This window comes from Cetorhinus maximus, chromosome 1 (genome assembly GCF_964194155.1).
Source record: "Cetorhinus maximus chromosome 1, sCetMax3.hap1.1, whole genome shotgun sequence".
Lineage (NCBI taxonomy): Eukaryota > Metazoa > Chordata > Chondrichthyes > Lamniformes > Cetorhinidae > Cetorhinus > Cetorhinus maximus.
In genome coordinates, this window is record NC_135879.1 from 84729867 (window position 1) to 84751491 (window position 21625).

Sequence of the window (21625 nt, forward strand, 5' to 3'; positions counted from 1 at the left end):
GACAGGGTGGATAGGGAACAACCGTTCCCCTTAGTTGAAGGGTCAGTCACAAGGGGCCATAAGTTCAAGGTGAGGGGCAGGAGGTTTAGGGGGGATGTGAGGAAAAACTTTTTTACCCAGAGGGTGGTGACGGTCTGGAATGCACTGCCTGGGAGGGTGGTGGAGACAGGTTGCCACATATCCTTTAAAAAGTACCTGGATGAGCACTTGGCATGTCATAACATTCAAGACTATGGGCCAAATGCTGGTAAATGGGATTAGGTAGGTAGGTCAGGTGTTTCTCGTGTGTCGGTTCAGACTCGATGGGCCGAAGGGCCTCTTCTGCACTGTGTGATTCTGTGAGTGGCACTAAGCAAATTGCTCCTTCGGAGGGTCAGCACAGACAAGATGGACCAAATGGCCTCCTTCTGCATTGTAACTATTCTATAATTCTGTGGTACAAAAATTTAAATGGGTCAGGTCTAAGAACACAATCTAAATAGTAAGTCAAGTCAGTGAATGCTGCCAATATAGGTCAATCCACAAAGTTGTGCATAATCCGCCCATTAACCTGGATAAAATCTTCATAAGTGTGGAAGCTAATGCTGCTTGTGGGTATCCCATTTATATTATCACTCTCACCAGCCCATGCCACATAAACTTGGTACTCCAATCCTCAGTAAGTTAGAAGAGGGAAAAACCCTCTTGGCAATGGCTGTGTTTGAATTAGTTTAATTATCTATTCCAATTTGGCTTGTGATGGGGGTTGGGGCAGGGTTGTTGGAGGACAAAAATCATTTAATTTATTTGGCTTTTTTAAAATCAGTTTAACAAAACCAGATAAGCATCAGAATGGGATGTAGCATGTTAGAAAAAAAATCATTGCTGAAATAAATTAGGGATCTGGGCGTTAATTAAAGGTCCCGGGAGTGAAATTGGCCTTCACCAGTACAGTGAAATGCTCAAATGATGAATTGGCAGCCTGTTTTATACCACTCTCAATTTTCTTTTCCATTGAAGTCTCTTTACTAACAGCGTTCTCAACGTGGGAGTTAATTTTACACATTCAAAAGTAAGCAATGCATTTTATGGAGAAGTGGTATGACTCCCAGGAAATTAAGTTGGAGTGGAATTTATCTGAATAGCACGTCCTCCATTTTCACTTTTATGCAGTTCCTGCACATGCTTGCTGGCATGTCCACCCTCCTTCCCCTCTCTGGTCTCCCTGACCTCTTGCTGCCCAATGAGGTTCAGTTTGACACATCCAGATGTAGTAAAATTCCATTTCTAATTGAAATAAAAATCTAATCTTAATTCATACAGCATCTTACGAAATGGAATGATGCTTTTGTTACAATGAAAAGTTGGGTGGTTTATTCCTATTTAATCAACATGAAAAAATGGGCTGTCTGATAGATCATCGAATACCAAATTCTCTGATCATGAGCTACCGTGTTTTATTCTGGACACCAACTGACCCTTGTAAAAACATGAACTAGGGAGCTCCATCAGGAGTTCAATTAGTAAATGCCCTTCCTACTATGGGAAAGAGCCATGCAGATCAGTGAAGTCCTAGGTTTGATCCATAGTACATGCTGAATTAGTGAGTCTCAGCTGTACAATGGCTCTGAGTTGAGGGAGAAAATCAGCCATACATGGATGCTCTTGTTCACTTTTCAATGCTTAAAGCTATCCCTTGTTTAGCATTCCTAATGGGTTCCTAAACGAAAATGTGCCAAACGAAAACCACTTTTCCATAAGAAAGCATGTATTGAGGGTTGGTTACATCCTGACCTCTAATTTTTATATTAATAATTTACAGTGTTGGCTGTCTTGAACCTAACTGGCCCAAAAATCCTTTTTATTTACTGGTTGCTTCCTGACTTCCGGCCTCTCACTGGCCTTCCTGACCTCGTCTTGCTCAGGTGTTCTTCTCGCTCCCTAGCACCCACTGCCCCTCTTTCAAGCCTTTACTGTGACCAAGGGTTTACGAGAGGGGTGGTGTGAAGTGTGACGAGCGGGAAGCAACAAGGGGGTCAGTGAGGTGAGCAGCGGGGAAGGCCAGCTTGCATGCGCAGGAACTGCAAAAAATGGAGGCCCCACTATTCAGGCCCCTAACTGAACAACATACTATGAGAATGTCATCTGACCCGACTGTCTGCCCCCCTTCTGCGGCTATGTTCGCGGCTGGGTGTCCCTGGAGAGGGAGCATGTGGTGTCTGCTGGCACCGTTGAGGCCTTCCATGCTTGTTGGACACCGTGGGGACTGGAGTATTTTATTGGCCCCCTTAATCACATTTTGGTTTAATTTGGTATCTCAGTCTTCCTAATTTAGGGGCTGTGTTTATTTTGTCCCTCATTTTGTTAATTTAGCTTATTTGGTTGACTCCAAACGAGTTAAACAGAAGATGCCTGTACTGCTAGAAAGTGTGGACACTTCCCATTATTATTGGCAGAGGCGAAGAGGATTGAACTTGGCTTTGATGGCATCATGGTTAACCAACCTGCCTGTACTCACTATTCAAATCTACACACGGGACTGCGTATTATGCACCCCTGTTGCCCTGTTTGAAGGTGGGGTGGGGAGAACAAGTGGAATCCAGTGGGTGGCCTGTCTGAAATTTTACAGGGGACGGTGGAGGTGTCGAGCAGTCTGCTCACCCTTGGGCTTATTGAGGCCCTTAAGTGGCCAATTAATGGCCAATTAAGGATCTTATTCCACCACACCAGTATTTAACCCACCTTGGGGGAGGCCCACAATATACACAAAGCCCAGCAGTTTTAGCTAAGCACGTTGGTGTTGGGTAAGGGGGGACCCCCTTTGCGGGTCCCCGAGCCCGTCGGAGGCATTATCCTGTTGCTCTCCTCTAGGTCATTGCCCCTTTAACCCTCCCCCAGCCTCTTGAACCCTGTCCCCCACCCACCTCACCCCTCTCTCTGAGACCCCTGACCCTAGAATTAACAGATCTCCTCGACGTGGCGGGACTGCCTGTGGTCCCAGCAGTGGCCACTGCTCCTGGCTGACACTGCTGGGACTACAGTTTCCAGTCTTCCAAATGACCAGCTTCTCTCTAAGTCAGACATTCTCCTGAGGAAGGGGCGGAAGTCTCGCCTTAAAGCAATTAACGCTGCTCTAAGCGTTAAATTGCCGAGGGGCAGTCATCGGGATTATGGGCAAGCTCGCCCCCAACTTTTTAGCTGGGACGGATGGTGGGGCAAGGCAAGCACCATGCCACCCTGTAAAACCATAGAGTCAGACAGTGTAGATTGAGGCCATTCAGCCCATTGTGCCTGTGCTTTTTCTGTCATCCCACTCCAAGGCTTTTTCCTCATAATCAAGCAAAATTTTCCCTTTCGAGTTAATTATCCAATTCCCTTATGAAAGGTACAATTACTGCGAAGTTTTAGGTTGAAATTTCAGGCTGTAAAGTAAAAAATGTAGAAACTTTGTTTTTTTAGGCAGCTTTGGAATCCATATTGAAAATATACAAACATTTCAGCTGAGCTAGTTGTTTAATACAGCTGAACTTGATCTGCCTGCTTTTTCCATTTGACAAAACTGTCAGTCAGTTGAACGTTTTAGTCAGAAATTGTTGTTCAAGTAAGAAAAACTTCACAAACAATTCATTGTGTTACAATAAGAACTTCATGATGTTATTAGAATGAAATAATTGAAATAAGCTCATTTGTAACAAACTGTCAGTGTTTTTCTTTAAAAGACCCAGGGGCCTATATAAGAAATTACTATTTCTCTAGCAGTTCCAGAAGCAGGTAAAGAGGACTAAATATCAAAACGATTACTTGACCTTTTCCACTGCTTTCTAAAGAACTTTTCAAATTGAATTCTCAGTAGTTCATTATCTGTTTTCCTCCAATTTATTCTGCTTTGTGTAACATGTTGCTTTGAGGAAAACCTGCTCAAATATATCCTTTTGTATATCTTATTCTTCAGGTACTTCCACGACAGACCTGTGGCCTTTTTACCCATACCATATTCTACAAGGAGTACCCTGGAGGTCCAAGAGAACTGGATAAAAGCATCAGAGGAGGAGAACTTTTCCTCACTGTTCTCCTTAATCCAGTAAGTATTTAAACTATCTGTAGTTGTGAGCATTTGTGGTGGCAAAGAGAATCTTGATTTTCTCGAAAGCTTCCCCCCACCCCCAGTCCTGAACTCATCTTCCTCTAGTTTCTCTCCTAAAAGTCTAGTTTTTGATTAATCTTTTAATCACCTGTCCTAATATCTCTCTCTTTGGCTCCGTGTCAGCTTTTGTCTTATTTTGCTTCTGTGAAAAATTTTGTTTTGGCATGTCAAAGACAATTCGCAAATGCACATTTTTTTGATGTAGACTGTAGAATAAATAATGTCCTGGAAATTAAGTGCCCAGGAAGGGGGTTGGAAACTATTATGGTAAGTCTGGGATTTTGAATGGACCTGGCTGGCAGATCCCAGCGAAGGGGTGAAGGGGTTGGGGGGCTGGGCTGGAGAGGCCAGGGGTGGAGGGTTAAAGGGAGGGTGGTACAATCTTGGGAGCAGGTGCCTCCAATGGGTACAGGGCACCCCTAAAAGGAGGTAACCCCCCTTGTCTGACAGTCGCGAATGGTGCTGAACATTGTGCATTCTTCAGTGAACATCCCCACTTCTGACCTTATGATGGAAGGAAGGTCATTGATGAAGCAGCTGAAGATGGTTGGGCCTAGGGCCCGACCCTGAGGAATTCCTGCTGTGGTGTCCTGTATTGAGATGACTGACCTCCAGCAACCACAACCTTTTTCATTTGTGCTAGGTATGACTCCAACCAGCGGAAAGTTTTCCCCCTGACTTTCCCATTGACTCCAGGTTTGCTAGGGCTCCTTGATGCCACACTTGGGTAAATGCTGCTTTGATGTCAAAGGCAGTCACTTTTACCTCTCCTCAGGAGTTCAGCTCTTTTGTCCATGTTTGGTCCAAGGCTGTAATGAGGTCAGGAGCTGAGTGGCCGTGGCAGAACCCAAACTGGGCATCAGTGAGCAGGTTATTGCTAAGCAAGTGCTGCTTGATAGCACTGTTGATGACCCCTTTCATTACTTTGGTGACGATGGAGAGTAGACTGATGGAGCGGTAATTGGCCGGGTTGGATTTGTCCTGCTTTTTGTGGGTAGAACATAACCTGGGCAATTTTCCACATAGCTGGGTAGATGCCAGCATTGTAGCTGTACTGGAACAGCTTGGCTAGGGACGCGGCAAGTTTTGGAACACAAGTCTTCAGTACTATTGCCGGAATATTATCAGGACCCATAGCCTTTGCAGTATCCAGTGCCTTCAGCTATTTCTTGATATCACGTGGAGTGAATCGAATTGGCTGAAGACTGGCATCTGTGATGCTGTCGATCTCCGGAGGAGGCTGAGATGGATCATCCACTCGGCACTTCTGGCTGTAGATTGTTGTGAATGCTTCAGCTTTATCTTTTGCACTGATGTGCTGGGCCCCTCCATCATTGAGGATGGTGATATTTGTGGAGCCTTCCCCTCCAGTGAGTTGTTTAATTGTCTACCAGCATTCAAGACTGGATGTGGCAGAACTGCAGAGCTTAGGTCTGATCTGTTGGTTGTGGGATCGCTTAGCCCTGTCTAACACTTGCTGTCTGGCACACAAGTAGTCCTGTGTTGTAGCTTCACCAGGTCTACACCTCATTTTTAGGTATGCCTGGTGCTGCTCCTGACATGCCCTCTTGCACTCTTCATTGAACCAGGATTGATCCCCTGGCTTGATAGAGTGGGGAATATGCCAGATTATATTCAAGTACAATTCTGCTGCTGCTGATTGCCCACAGCGCCTCATGGATGCCCAGTCTTGAGCTGCTAGATCTGTTCGAAAGCTATCTCATTTAGCACAGTGGTAGTGCCACACAACATGATGGAGGGTATCCTCAGTGTGAAGCCGGGACTTCGTCTCCACAACGACTGTGTGGTTGTCACTCCTACCGTACTGTCATGAACAGTTGCATTTGCGGCAGGTAGGTTGGTGAAGATGATGTCAAATATGTTTTTCCCCCTTGTTGGTTCTTCACCACCTTCCCCAGACCCAGTCTAGCTGCTATGTCCTTATTCCTTGGGTGGAAAGCACCCCCCAGTCTCTCCATCAAGGACCCCACTCACCTCCCCTCCCTGCTGTGAGACCCACCGTGCTTACCCTGGTCCTGGACTCCAGAACTTTTAATCTGGGGGCTACTTGTAGTCCCAGGTTTGGCCACTGGTGTCACTGGGAGGACAGAACTGCTGGCCATTCAAAGAAGCCGGGAGCTCTCTGAGGCGGGAAGTGCACCTCAGTGAGGTGCAGAAGTCCTGTCTCCAGCCAACTAATGCTCCTTAAATGGCTGTTGGGCTGCTGTGATTGGAGGGGATGTGTTCTCCATCAGCTCTTCAGTTGTGGGACAGGCAACCCCACCATCCAAAATATTCTGCCCTTTGTATTTTACAGTTGTCTGATTGCATTGAGCAGCTATGCCATGCTGTCTTATAGGAAGAGAGATGGAAGTGGGGACCATAGTCTCGAACACAACTACAGGAGGAAGCATCCCTGTGATGCAGATCCTTGGGTTACAACAACTGGCAACATTATACGTTGATGCAATTTCATCTAACTCTTCCTTCATACAGAAGGAATTTTAATTTTTATAGCTCCTTCCATGACCTCAGGGTGCTCTAGAGTACTTCACAGCCAAGAATTACTTTTAAAGCATAGTCATTGTTATGTAGCCACATGTAGCAGCAGATTTGCACACCATATGGCCCAACAAACAACAATGAGATGAACAATATTTGATGATGTCAGTTAAGGGATAAATGTTGACTAGGATACAGGGAGAGCTTCCCCCTCTTCTTTGAAGCATCGATAAGGGATCTTCGTCCAAAAAAAAATCCCTCTGAACTGTCAAATAGATCACATGCTCATGTCCTATATTGGAGATCAGACTCACAGGCTATTGACTCAAAGGTGAGAGTATCCCCACTTAATCAAACAGATACTCAGTAAGCTGGAAACATCAGAGGCACATGAGGGGACATGTTTTATAACATTTTTCTAATTCTTTTTTGAAAACTCTTCACCTCCCTGAGGCAGCTCTGTGCCTCAGGGAGATTCCCAAGGGTGCACTCGTGCACATGCGTGAGGTTCGCGCTCGCCCTCCTCACCCCCCACCCGCCCGCTAGTTAAGGCAGCGCTGAGCACTGCATCTCGTATTTAAGGCTGGGCAGGCCTTGAAATCACCTTCTGACCTCGATCGCAGGCGGCGGTCAGCTTCCTAACTGCCCCTGCCCACCCCTGCCGACAATGGCTAAATTCTGCCCTATCTCTACACTGACTGCTGAGGTAGATATTCTCCTATTGGTTATTACAGATCATGTGATATTCCTTAACTAGTATTATTCTTAAAAGCACATTACACACTAAATAAAACCATAATTACTGCATTCCTACCCCTTTAATTTGGCTATAGATATTATATTTACAAGTACATATTTTTCAAGACAACATATCATCTACTCTGGGTAAGGAATTCACAATTTCAGTCTTTCAGGTGGTTTCCTGGTACATGTGGAATGTCGCAGCTTCACAACTTCAGATGCTTTGTCAGGGACCTCCTTTTCTGGAGTTGCCTAAACACCAGATGCTTCAGTGGGTACTTGCAGTTCTGTATCCTCAACTCTTACAGGAACATCAGACATGTCAGTCCTGGGTTGAGTATTCTCAACAGGGAACACAGACCCGGTCATGGTCACTGGTGGAACCAAATCTTGGTGATTTGTCTCTCTCTTCCTTAAATGGTCCACATGTTTACGAATGATCTGGCCTTCCACCTCCAGACAGTAAGATAAAGGTACAGTCACCTCACTTATTTCAACCGGTAACCACTGTGATCCTTCTCTGAATTTCTTCACATATACCGGATCTCCCACGGTAAATTTTCACTCACGACTGTGCCAATCGGGTCTAGTTTTCTGGCTTCCCTGACTCCTTTCCACCTTCCCCTCTAAATTCGGCATTATTAAGCTCAATCTTTTCCTGCGACGGTATTTCAACAATAACTCTGCAGGTGTGACACCTGTTGTCGTATGAGGGGCAATCCTGTAATGAAAAAGAAAGTGTGCCAGCTTGGTTGCCAAGGAATCACCAGTTAGCTTTCTCATGCCTGCCTTGAACATTTGAACCACCCTTTTGGCCAGTGCATTTGAGGAAGGGTGGTACAGTGCAGTATATTTGTGGGTGATACCATTGAGGCTGATAAATTGTTGAAATTCAGCACTCATAAATGCCGTGCTGTTATCAGAAACGACTACTTCTGGTGGTCTGTGAATGAAAAACTCTGATGTAGTTTCTTAATTGTAGCGCCCGATGTTGGTGACTTTACCTCATATATGTCCAACCATTTTGAATGGGCATCGACAATGAGCAGAAACAATGAGCAGGAAAGGCCCAATGTAGTCAATGTGTAACCACACCCAAGGCCCATCTGGCCACATGGGTGTAATGGAGCTGTCACTGTATCCCATTGACCAATCAAGGTTGATTTCCCTTAGCCAATTTCACCCTAGAAAACTTGGTCCTCTGTCTCTCAATACCAACATTGGTAGCTTTGCTGATTGGCTTCCATAATGGACAGTTACTCTGCTTATGCCTTTTACTTGAATGTCTTCACCTGTATATGTTTTTAGCTTGGCAGCTGTTTCTTTTAAAGTTAATTGATTTCACCATTATTCAAATATTTGAAGGTATGTTCCCCAATTACTGTAGTGGAAGCTCTCGTGTCCATTTGCATTCTCACAGGTTTGCCATTACCTTCACTGTGACAGATATTGGTTCTGTCTTTCCAACTTTCAGATTAAACAATGAATAAGAGTCTGAATTTGTTGTTTCAGGCTCTTCTAGATTATAGATTTCATTGGGCTTCTTTTGTTTACAAGCCTGCTTGATTCTTTCCTTGCACTGCCTCATCATATATCCATTTCTCTGACAATAATAGCCTTCAATTTTTTTAAACTGTCAATCGCTAAAAGACTGTTTCTTTCCATCTCTATTAAAATTATTCTTTTATTTCGCTGCTAAGTTATTTTCCTTTATTCATCAGCTAGCGGAGGCTATTTCCTGCTTCTTGGCAGAGTCTTGCATTTTTGTGCCCTTTTTTGCTGGGGTTTCCAGCCCGATGTGGAGGACGACGCCATTTTGCGCACCCTTTATTGCTTTTGAACCTCTTACTGTGCTTTCCATGACCAGTGCTATCTCTAGTGCCTTTGTGAAATCCAAATTCACTTTGGACAATGATCTTTTCTGAATAGTGTCCTCGTTCACACCACACACTAACCGATCTCTGAGCATGGCGTTTAGAGTCGTACGGAACTCACAATGTTTCATTAACTGCTTTAAATCAGACTGTAGGCTTTGCCCCCACAAGTACTCAAGAGGATCATGGGTTCAAGTCTCATTCCACATCTGATCATTTAGCTGGATTTAAAAGATCTGAAGGTACTAGTTGAAGAAGAGGAAGGTGGGTCTCCCTGGTGTCCTGACAATACTTATTCCTTAAGCAACATCACTGAAAACAGACCATCTGGCTATTATCACATTGCTGTTTGTGTGATCTTGCTCTGTGCAAATTGGCTGCTTTATTTCCTACATCACAACAGTCCCTCTTTAAAAGAAGCACTTCATGGGTTGCAAAGTGCTTTGAGATGTCCTGAAATTTTTAAATGTGCAAATCTTCCTTTCTTTACTAAATAGTTCTGAAATAAATGAGCAAAAGAGGTCAAGTCATGTAGTTGTTTCAACTTTGGTGAAAAAATATCTGTTAATATTATTAGGCAGCACGACTGCCTAATAAATGGAGTGCTGGCTCTATTACTCAGCAGGAAGCTATATCCCTTAAGGTAGAGAAAGACTCTGGTGAGGCAAAAAAGTGAAGAGAATTAAGATCAAGGAGCAGGGAGACTCACCTCAGGCACAGAGCTACCCTTAATCGCAAGCAACATGTTGATTTGTTTTTTAGTTTCTTCCATCATGCTACAAAGGCAGCATTTGCAATTTTGAAGTCTTGTTTCTTTAATTAGTCTGCTATATTAAAAGGTTGATGTCCTGTTGCCTACGAGGACAAGGAGTTACAGAAGCAAGTACAAAATAAGTCTGTCCAAAAATGCACCCTGGCTGTTTCGGGATGCTGTGTGCATTAGTGATTGAATTAGATTTGGCACGATCAAGATCCCAGAGTACAGGAGATAGGGAGCGTGCCAGGGTTGAATGCCAGTTAATCTGCCATTTACTGCCACTAGAGGACAAAAATTTTTAGTATCTTCCATAGCTATTAATCAAAAGATTCCAACCAAATCTCATCAATGGTATAGTATGGCAATTCATCAATCAACAGTAACTGCAGAATGTAAGAGTAGAACCATTAACAAATACAGCCATTCTCTCTTGACACAAGCTGCAGAATTGCACACATGCACCTGTGCTGGAGCAATAAAGTCATAATTTCTCCCAAAATACCTTACAGATACTGAAAGAAAGTTGACGGTTAACTTTTTACTGGTAATTCTTCCAGTGGAAAACCCTCTTCAATTAAAGATAATGGGAGAAAAAAAGGATAAAGGGGTACCTTTAATTGTTTTTGGGGAGGGGAAAATTAAAACAAATTTCCACTGTTAATTGTATAATCATTGAGTATTTAATTTTATTCATTTGTTGGGAATTGAAATAGACATTCACTTGGTCTCCTACAGTTAGGAGCAGAATGAAACTGGTTAGGAGGTGCATGTTTGTGATGTGTATCTGTAAATAAAAGCTTGTAAGTATGTAATGATTGGTCCAGTTCTATCTTTCACCTGGATATCTGAAATAGAACATGGTAGCAGAGGATGGTTGCCTAAAAGTGAAGTTTTCAAATTATGAAAACAATTTTCAGACATAAAATAAAAATCCTAATGGCCATTGTGAAAAATGGCAGAAAGCAAGTTTAAACTATCGGGGTATGATGACTGTCTGATGATATCTACAAAAAAGATGACCTGTTAAATGCCTATGAGGCATGGTCTGAAACTGATAGCTTTCAGAAAACGTATGGGGAAGAATTTTGCCCTTGGCGGGGGTGCTCAGCGATGGCAGGTGAAGGCGGGCAGGAAGCAAACCACCGCCCGCAATCGGCACCGGACCGCGAATTCACGCTGGCGGGCCAATTAAAGCCTGTCCAGCGTCAAACACGAGAGGCAGCGCTGAGCGCTGCCTGTGTAGCGTTGGGGCGGAGAGGAGGGCAAGCGGGGCTGAGTGTGAACTTCACGCATGCACGTGAGTGAGCGCTGAATAATCTCTCTGAGGCACAGAGCTGCCTCAGGGAGATGAAGAGATATTTTTTTAAAATAAAAAAATAAAAATGTAATGAAACATGTCCCCTCCAGTGACTCTGTCACGTGAGCAGGGATATGTTATTAATGAAAAATTAAAGTTTTTATTTTATTTTTATTTGCTTTTGGAAACCTCATCCCGCCCATGGATGAGATTTTGAAAAAAATGCAAAGGCCGCTCAGCCTTTTTGCCTGCCCGCCAACCGTTAGGTTGGATGGGCTGCGAAAATTTTAATTTAATTGATTACTTAATGGCCTTAACAGGCCTTTTAATTGTCGGTAGGCACGCTGCTAACTCTGGCACGTCCCCACCAATAGAACTATCGCGCGATTGCGTGTTGACGTTGGCACGCTCGGCCGATGTGAACGCACGTCATTTCACACTCGAGCGGGTCGGGCACGCGCCCGCCTGCCAAGCGAAAATTTCTGCCCATGGTTATTCAATGTAAGAATATATCATGGACTTTAACAGATTGAATAGGGTCCCTTGGTGGGCACTGTAGTTTAAGTTACTGGATTGTGCTAAGGTGTCTCATATAGACAGGCAACAGGTTCTAACTTGTGTTTGGTTCTTGGAGAGGAAGAACGTTGGATTAAATGCCTTGAAAATATTCTTGGACATTGTCATTTCCTTCAGCCTTAATGGAACTAATGAGACATTCTCTGTGGCACAAAGAATAGAAGATTCAATGATTACCAGATTTCAAAATTGTCCAATGTTGGATATAGATGTCAATACACAGGAAGGATTAAAGACAGGCAGAATGAGGATGAAAGCACCTTTCGGAGATCTGGCTATTACAACAGAGGACAGAATTGGAATTGCAATGATGGGCAAATGAAACCCAGGAATGCTGAGGTACAGTTAATAGATCCTTTAGGTGTGACTTGAAGTATCATATGCAGTGAACTGCCCAAAGCAGAGAGGCAGAGTCTTTAAAATGTCATATGCTAAAGAGAATTCTGAGAAAAAGAATGAAGGTAATAATGAATCCAAACAAATTATATTGATCACAAGGAGTTTTAGCTCTTTGAATACAATATACATGCACTCCTTTAACTGTGCTGTATTGGATAGTACTTGTACTTCAATAGTCCGTGGGACAGATTGATCAAAATGTTATCATGATTCATCAAATAGTGAAGATTGATGCAAGGTTAAGGAATATAAAAATATTACTTGCTTTAGGTTTGGCAATGACACTTTGAGGTAACTAAAGAAAGCTGTAATTCCCTGTAAGATAATTGGAGTAAGCCATTTTATAAATACTGATGTAGTCTCTAGTGAGATACCTGTGTTGTTGAGTGAACATTCTATGAAAAAGATGAAACTTGACATAGTGTATGATAAAGCAATTATTTTTGGAATTACAGCTGAACTGGAGTTTACCCAGTCAGAGCATGACTCTTTGCTCTTAAAAAAACTTGATGATGATTGGTTGAGAAAGTAGTTAAAAAGGCATATGGGATCCTGAACTTTATAAACAGAGACATTGAATACAAAATCAAAGAAATTATGACAATTATTTGTAAAATGCTGGTTCAGCCTTAAATGGAGTATTGTGTCCAATTCTGGGTATCACGTTTTAGGAAGGATGTGAAGGCCTTAGAGAGGTTGTGGAAAAGATTTACAAGATTGGTTGCAGGGATGAGGGATTTTAATTACGCGGATAGAATAGAGAAACTGGACTTCTTCTTAGTGAAGGGAAAGTTGAGTGGAGATTTGCTAAAGGTGTTAAAAATCCTGGAGTCTAGTCAAAGTAGAAAGAGAGAGAAACTCTTCTGTTGGCAGAAGGATCGAGAACCAGAGGACATAGATTTAACATGATTGGCAAAAGAGCTAATGGCAAAATGAGAGAGAACTTTTTATGCTACTAGGGGGAATGCACTGCCTGAAAGGGTGGTGGAGGCAGATTCAATCATGGCATTCAAAAGAAAATTGGTTGAGCACCTGAATAGAAAAAAATTGCAGGGCCCACTGTGGAATTGGCTAAATTGCTCTTGCTGAGAGCCAGCATCAACTTGATAGATTGAAAGGCCTCCTTCTGGTTTGTAACCATACAATGATTCTGGGTATTAGACAAGCATTAATGGCGTAAGGTGATAAGAATATTACATAGACAATTTGCACATGCTTCTTGTCAATGGTTAAAAATCCTGCTAAATAATGCAGGGGTAGTTGATGAGAAGTATGCAATGCTAATCAAAGTGATTAGTGAGAATTATGAAATCTGTAAAAAGTATCAAAGGATGCTGTCATGTCCAATTATAAGCCTTCTATTGGCACTTGACTTTAATGAGACAGTTGCCATGGATCTAAAGTAATGGAACAGAGAAATATTTTCACCCTACATTTTATTGACCTGGCAAACAGATTTAGTATTTCTACACTAATATATAGCAAGGAAAAGAGGGTTATTATAGAAAAAAATTATGGAGAAATGGATAGTGACTGTGACTTGGAACACCAGCAAGGTTTCTGACTGACAATGGGGGTTAATTTTAACTAGTAGTTCAGAGACATGTGTGAAAGCATGAATATCAATGTCATGAATACAGCAGCTGCATGTCCTTTTAGCAATAGTTTTTTTGAAAGGAAGCATACTGTGATCAATAAAATAGTGCATAAAATTTTAGCTGATCAACTAAGCTACAAATTGACAATCACCGTGGCATTGACAGCTCATGCAAAGAATTGTTTCCAAATGGTTGCAGGGTATCATTCTTATCAATTAGTCTATGGGTGAAACCCCTAATTGTCATTGGTTCTTTGTAATAGTCTTCCTTCTCTAGCAAGTATTACAATTGGTTCCATTTTTACTGCGCATTTGAAATGCTTACATGCAGGGAGTATGGGCTTTTATTAATGCTGAGGTCTCAAAGAAAATTCATAGGATGCTGAGGCATTATATTAGACCATCTGAATTTAATTCAGGAGATTTGATGTATGAGGGTCATGATTGTGAAGTGATGGCTGCCAATAAACTTGAAGACAAATTAATAAAAGAGACAAAGCAAAGGAAATTAGATGGTTGGAGAAAGTTGGAGCTTATTGTTCAGAGGTACCAGATAAGGGTTGACCAGCTTTGTCACATAGATGGCTTTGTACTGTAACAATCCTTGTGGATGAGATTTTTAAGAATAAAGCAAGGTAACTGCTAGGGATTTGGAAGAGTTAAGGGTGACACAGATGTTGAAATGGATTCTCACACAGCTGGAAAGCAGATCTTAAAAATCTTTTAGCTCTTTTGGTCACATGGCAGATGTAAAAGAAAAACTGCACAAACTGAACAAATGTTTCAATAGCCTGAATAATGATTCCAAGGTATGGTATCTTTTGGTGAGACCTGTTTTGCTGAAAATAGGTTGTGTTCAACTAAAAGCAGATTCTGCAATGCCTTATTGGTATCATATTGGAAAATCTTCAGGCATGTTCATGAGGCATGTTCATGATGCATGTTGACAATTTCATATGGGGTGGTTCTGTGGAATTCGAGAAATGTGATATTAAAATTAGAGAAAAATTTAAAATTGAGAGTCAAACTTTTGGGAATTTTAAATATATTGATTTAGATGTTAAGTAAAGTAGGCCTGGTATAACTTTGGAACAGCAATCAGCAATTCTATTCAGAGAGAGTTATTCCCAACCCAGTTAATCATTCTAGATCATCACAGAAAGATAATTTTTTTTTAAAAGAGACAGAGCAGTTGTGAAGCTTTATTGTTCAGTTGAACTGGTTGTGCACTAGATGAGATGCTACTTTTGATGTATTGGAATTAAGTATTCCAATGAAACACCCCAAAGTAGAGAATGCTTACGGGGAAATAATACATTAGAAAAATTAAATCCAGATAAATGTGTACTTAGTTCCTATCCTTAGGTCACCCGAGGAACATGAAACTCATCATTTTTAGTGGTGCTTCACATTCTAATCTTCCTGATGGCTGTTCAAGTGCAAGTGGTTTTGTAGTTTTTTTTATGAGTGCAAATGGGAAGTTGTTGTCCTTTAGCTTGTGAAAGTAAGAAAATAAAAAAGGGTTTTAAAAGTGATCTGGTTGCTGGAACGCTGGCTGTTGTGGAGGCACTGAATATAGGATTCTATTTGTCAAATATTTTAATTGAGACTCTCTTCAGTCAAGTGTCCTGAAGATACTATAGCTATTGAAGGCTATGTAGATAATTGTTCATTGTGGGTTCATGTACACTTTACGAACAGTGAGTGAGAAAAGGTTACAGATTGACCTTGCCAGCTTGAAACAAATGCTAGAGAGCTATCAACTGTCACATTGTTTCACTAAAAGAAATACATTTATGACAATACTGTTAGGGCGAGAGGAGAGGGTCTCTCAATGCGATTCTTTCTATACAATATGGAAACTTTGGATTTAACTTTTTAAAATTTTTTCTTGTAAACTTTTTTATTGAAAGAAAGAGAAGGGAATGTACTAATTGTTTAGTAATTGAGCTTACATTGTATTCAGATGGTGAGCATCACCTGGGGATTCACTTAGGGCTGAATCTTCCGGTCGGTGTGCAGGGGCGGGCCTGACACACCGGCGCATAAAATGACGTGCGATGATGTCAGGTGTGCATCTCGACATCATTGCATGTCATCTCGATATTTTGTTCGGTGGGCGTGAGCCAGAGGTGGCTGCACACCTGCTGAAATGTCAATGGCCTATTAAGGCCATTAAGGAAGTAATTAAAGTAGTTCTGAATGTTGCCCGTCCAACGTTAAGGTTGGCGGGCAGGCGAAAAGCCCAAGTGGCCTTCACGTTTTTCAGGAAACCTCATCCACGGGCGGGATGAGGTTTCCTGAAACTTTTATAAAATAAATACATAAATTTTCCCACCTTTATAAACATGTCCCAACTCATGTGAACAGTCACATGAGGGGACATACTTGAATAAATTTTTTAATCTATTCTTTATTAATTCTCATAACCATTCAATCTCCCTGAGGCAGCTCTGTGGCTCAGGGAGATTGCTGCGCTCTTTCGCATGCATGCACGAAAGAGCGCAGACCCCGACTCTCCCTCCTCCCCCCGCCCGCATAGGTAGCGCTCCGGCCGCACGTTAAGCTTGCGGGCTTTAATTGGCCCACCCGCGTAAAATGGTGGCGCGCAGCCAATTGCAGGCGGCAATCGGCTCTGAGCCTGCCTCCGCCAGTCCGTCCAGTCGGCCCACCGTAGGAAAAATCCAGGCCTTAGGCTCTTACATATCGGAGCAGACTGAAACTGTGGTCGTAGGGTCGGGAGGTACATGTTTGCAATATGCATCTTTTAATTTTATTTGTGCAAGAGATGTGAGCATTGCTGGCAAGGCAATCATTTGTTGCCTGTCCATGATAGTCTTTCAGACGTTGGTGGCCAGCTGCCTTCTTGACCCACTCATGGACTGTTAGGAAGGGGGCTCCAGGTTTATGAACTTTCTGACCTGTCCTTGTAGTCACAATAGTTATATGGTTGGTCCAGTTAAATTCCTGATCAATGGTAACCCCAACAGGATGTTGATAATGGGGAATTCAGTGATGGTAATGCCTTGAATATCAAGGGGCGATGTTTAGATACTCTTAAGTTGGTGGTGCTCATTGGACTGATCAGTGGCAAGTAACATACATGCCACACAAGTGCTAGGCAATGACCACCTCCAACAAGAGGGAATCTAACCATCTCCCCTTGACACGCAGGTCAGGTCCTGTGAATTCTTAGGCAAGTAACTCACTCCCTGACTCCCCAAAACTTGCCCACCATCTACAAGGCGCAAGTCAAGAGTATGATAGAATACATTTCACTTGCCTGGATGAGTACAGCTCCAAGAACACTTAAGAGCTCGACACCATCCTGGACAAAGTAGTCCACATGATCGGTACCCTTTCCACCATCTTAAATGTCCACACTCTCTGGTGTACAGTAGGAGCAGTGTGTACCATTTACAAGAAGCACTGCAGCAACTAACCAAGACTCCTTCACAGCAACCTCCAACCTCTGCCACCTAAAAGGACACGGGCAGCAGATTCATGGGAACACCAGCACTTGCAAATTCCTTTCCAAGCCATACACCATCCTGACTTGGAAATACTTTACTGTCTCTGAATAAAATCCTGGGATTTGTTTCCTAACTTCCACCACGTGGAGCAGTTCAAGGAGGTGAACTCACCACCAACTTCTCAAGCATAGTTAGGGATGGACAATAAATGCTGGTCTTGTTAGCGATCCTCAATTTCCACGAATCAATAAATAGAAAGGCACCTTTTGATCCGCAATCAAAAGGGTGAAGCTAGATTTTGCAGCATATGTTGAACAGGCAGAAATGTCCCTATGGAAGTTCCTGCTCAGAGAGCAAAGTTACAGGCAGACCTTGCAAGGAATTTCTAGCCTTTAAAATGATGAAGGAGTCATGTTCATCCCCTGGGGAGTATGTGCCTGCTTCTCACCTGCCAATAGCACTTGCTGCTCTTCATCTGTGCACTGGTGCTACTTCCTCAAGCTCATTAACTACATCCTCCAGAGTGTGTGCCTGTTTAGGCGCTTGCTGTGAAAGAGTGCTGTGAGGTACTGGGACACATCCTGAGCTGTCAATGTGTACTTTTTATCAAGTTCTTTTAAGATTTCAGAGTAAAAGCTTTAAGATTTCAGTAAGTTGCTGCTTATATTTGTCTCATTCATGATCAACATTCAGTGGGCAGTCTCTTGAGAGGACTGCATGGGAAATAATTATGAATGTTTAGGGAGGGGACGTTAGTCTCAGATATGAGGGTACATTTTGTAGTAAACATACTTTGGGCATGTTCATGACATCAAAGACAAATTCCCACAACACTATTGCACCTGTGCATTCAACCTCTTTTGGAATTCTCATCCATATTTTTATATCTCTTCATGGACTCACCCCTCCCCATCTCTGTAACTTCGTCCAGCTCTACAACCCTCCGAGATCTCTCCAATCCTCAAATTCTCAGTTCCACCATTGGCTGCCATGCCTTCAGTGGGCAGTGGGCTATTTAATCAAATTGCATATCAGTAACATCATGGGAAGGACACCAATGCATGGTCGGCCTAGTAAGCTGAAGAACTAAGGTGCACCTAATAGTTCACTGAAGTTCCTTATTGTAATAGTTTCAGTGCCAACCTTCCTTTCCTGAATGTTGCTTGGCTCCAATTACACCGAGCAAGGAAAGAGAACATTTATTGCTGGTAGGGCCCATTCTTGACTAGCCTCTAACACAGTTGACCACACCATCCTCCTCCAACCCCGCTCCTTCATCTGACAGCTGGGTGCAGATTCACTCAACTGGTTCCATTCTTATCGATCCAGTAGTAGGCAGATAATCACTTGCATGGGTTCCACTTCCCACTCCTGCAAAGTTACTTTTAGAGTGCCCTCCTATTTCTTACCTATATTCTGTTCCCTAGTGACATCATCTGAAAACAATGTTAAGTTCCACATTTATGCTGACGACATCCTACTCCAACTCACCACCATCTCTCTCGATCCCTACACTATCTCTAATATATCACACTGGATGGCTGACATCCAGTATTGGATCAGCAGAAATTTCTTCCAATTAAATTTTGGCAGGACAAAGCCATTGTCTTTGGCCCCCATCACAAACTCTTCCCTAGACACCAATTCCATCCCTACTCCTGGTAACTGTCTGATACTGAACCGCTTGCAACCTTGGAGTCATATTTAACCAAAGATGAGCTTCCGACTATAGATAGCTCCATCACCAGGACCACCGACTTCCACCTTCATAATATCACCTGCCCACATCCCTGCCTCAGCTCATCTGTTGCTGAAATCTTTATCCATGCCTTTGTTACCTCTGAACTTGGCTACCTCTCTTGGCTGACCTCCCATCCTCTATAAATCTAAAGTCATCCAAAACTCTGCTGCCCATATCCTAACTATCACCAAGCTCTGTCTGTCCATCATCCCTCAGTTTACTGACCTACTCCCAATCTAGCAAAATTTCAACTTTAAAATTATCACCCATATTTAAATCTCTTCATGTCTTCGCCCCTCTCCATCTCTGTAACGTCCTCCAGCTCTACAACTCTCAAAGATCTCTGCAGCCCTCAAATTCTCAGCTCCACCATTGTCTACCATTCCTCAGCTGCTTAGACCCTAAGCTCTGGAATTCCCTCCTGAACCTGTCTGCCTCGCTTACCTAGCTTTCCTTCAAGAAGCTCTTTAAAACCTACCTCCTTGACCAAACGTTTGGTCACCTGCTCTAATATGACCTCTGAACCTCAATGTCATATTGTATTTGATAATGTTCCTGTGGAACACCTTGAGACATTTAACGACATTCAAGGTGCTATATAGGTACATGGTATACACAAGCTACTTTTTCATAAAATCCAACTTGTTCAAACCCCCATGATTTTGTGCCCTGTTTCTCTATAAAGTGTCTAGGAATATGTTGCACGTTAAAGTTACTATGTAACTGGAAGTTACTGTTGTTGATTTAAATAGCTGATAAATAATTTAAACACTGCTTTGCTGCTTTATATGTGCAAATGCTTGATTGATCAAGTGGGCTGGAACTCGATCACAATTGAAACGTGATTGAGTTAGCAGATAAGCAAGTATCCTGAAATCCTGCAGTAATGTACTGTTGACCCCAATTTAGCACAATCACATCAATTTCCAGACCATAGGATATGTATCAGGATTAATTTTGGATCAGTGCATCTAAATAGAGAGGGCAAGTCGGAATAACAGTCTTTGTCTGGATGCAGCATGTATTTATCCTGGATTTGTTGTTTTAAACTGGTAAACATTTAAAAAAAACATGGAGAAAACCCCTTTTATACTTGATGCATATGATCTAAAGAAACCAGTTTATTAATGCTGGCTCTTGAAACCATTAAGCAAAACATGTAAAATTATCAAATATATGTAATTTGGGAAATGTAAACATTTTCAAGAATAGAGAAAAGTGTACATTGTGTAAAGGGTAAAGAAAATATATGGTGCAAATAGCAGTCAGAATGAAACTTCTTTATTCTCAAGTGTTTCAGGGCAGTTTTCTTTTTCAAAATAATGCAACAGGATTATTTGTCTCGGGGGTTCTGCTGCACTTTGTAGAACACAGTATTAGATTAATTATTCATTGGACTTGGGACATTTATATACGTTGTAAAAAACTGTTACAGTAAATAATGAATTGTGGTATTGTTTCCAGTTGGATCTGAAGCTGGTAGAGCTACGGAATTCCAATGCAGGTGTACTGCCAACAGTGTTGGAATAAATGGTTATGCAGTGTTGCTGACTCTTGATACATATTCGTTTGTTTTTGAGGTGGGGGGTGGTGGATTTTGCTTCTTATTCTGTGTGGGTTATGAGCAACAGGGTGCTGAAACAATCTTTAATGAGACTGGCAGATCAAACTGTAAATGAACTGCTATGTTACACATGGTCTACCAAACTGTAATGACCCATAACTAACGAGAGCTACAGGCATGAATGAGTCCTAAAGGTCTTCTGTGGAAATGAAATACAATTACTAATAGGCCATTAATATTACACTGCTTGCATCAATGTGAAGTAGCTTTGACTTCTAAATAAGTGACACAGACTAGGAGTGTGGTCAGATTGAACTCTTAGCAAAAGGGTTTTGAAATCCACTGGGAGGAACTGTAATCATACTGCATCTTTTTGCGCTGGTTGGTAAAAGTGCTCCAAGTGCAAACCAAAATTTTTTTAACTCCATTCTTCAACTGCAAAAAATGCTGTTCATTATCATCAAAAATAAAATTTTGCTTCAGACCCGAGTGAATGTAATTCTGTGCATGTTTGTAAAGATGCTTTGCACATGTTTGTCTCCACGTGGACAGAGAAACCTACTTTCCCTGTCAGGGAGCGACATGATATTGACAATTTAGCTTAATCATTCAAAGCAACATTGATCCAAACAAGAGCTTTTCTCAAACCACTGCATCTAACATAATTTCACCCAACAGATTATAATGCAGTGTGATATTTTGTATGTTCTATGTGCTATGCTGGCTAGAGGTAGGGACATTTAGTTTCCATTTTGAATTGTTTGAGGATACATTCAATGCAGCAGTCAAGATTACATTAGGGTAAATGTTCTACTTTTGCATATTGTATGCTGGGAGCCCTTCTTGGAATTGAAATTAATAGATGAAAAATCAGATGGCCCACTTAACAGGCATGTCATCAACCATACTCAATATTCTGAGATGCAATTCTGGTGTGTAATGCTCTACACAGGGAATGTGAAAATGGAAAATGACCCCAAT

At 42.2% G+C, this 21625-nt stretch overlaps 1 protein-coding gene across 4 annotated transcripts in view; it reads left to right on the plus strand.

The window, feature by feature from the left end:
* The window catches only part of ndst3 (N-deacetylase/N-sulfotransferase (heparan glucosaminyl) 3), a 1004816-nt gene that overhangs the window by 903605 nt on the left and 79586 nt on the right, over positions 1-21625 (plus strand). For all 4 annotated transcript variants that reach the window (XM_078543131.1, XM_078543140.1, XM_078543148.1 and 1 more), the window contains one exon: positions 3932-4060. In XM_078543131.1, coding sequence (XP_078399257.1) covers positions 3932-4060 — 129 coding nt within the window. The remainder of the gene's footprint in view (positions 1-3931; positions 4061-21625) is intronic.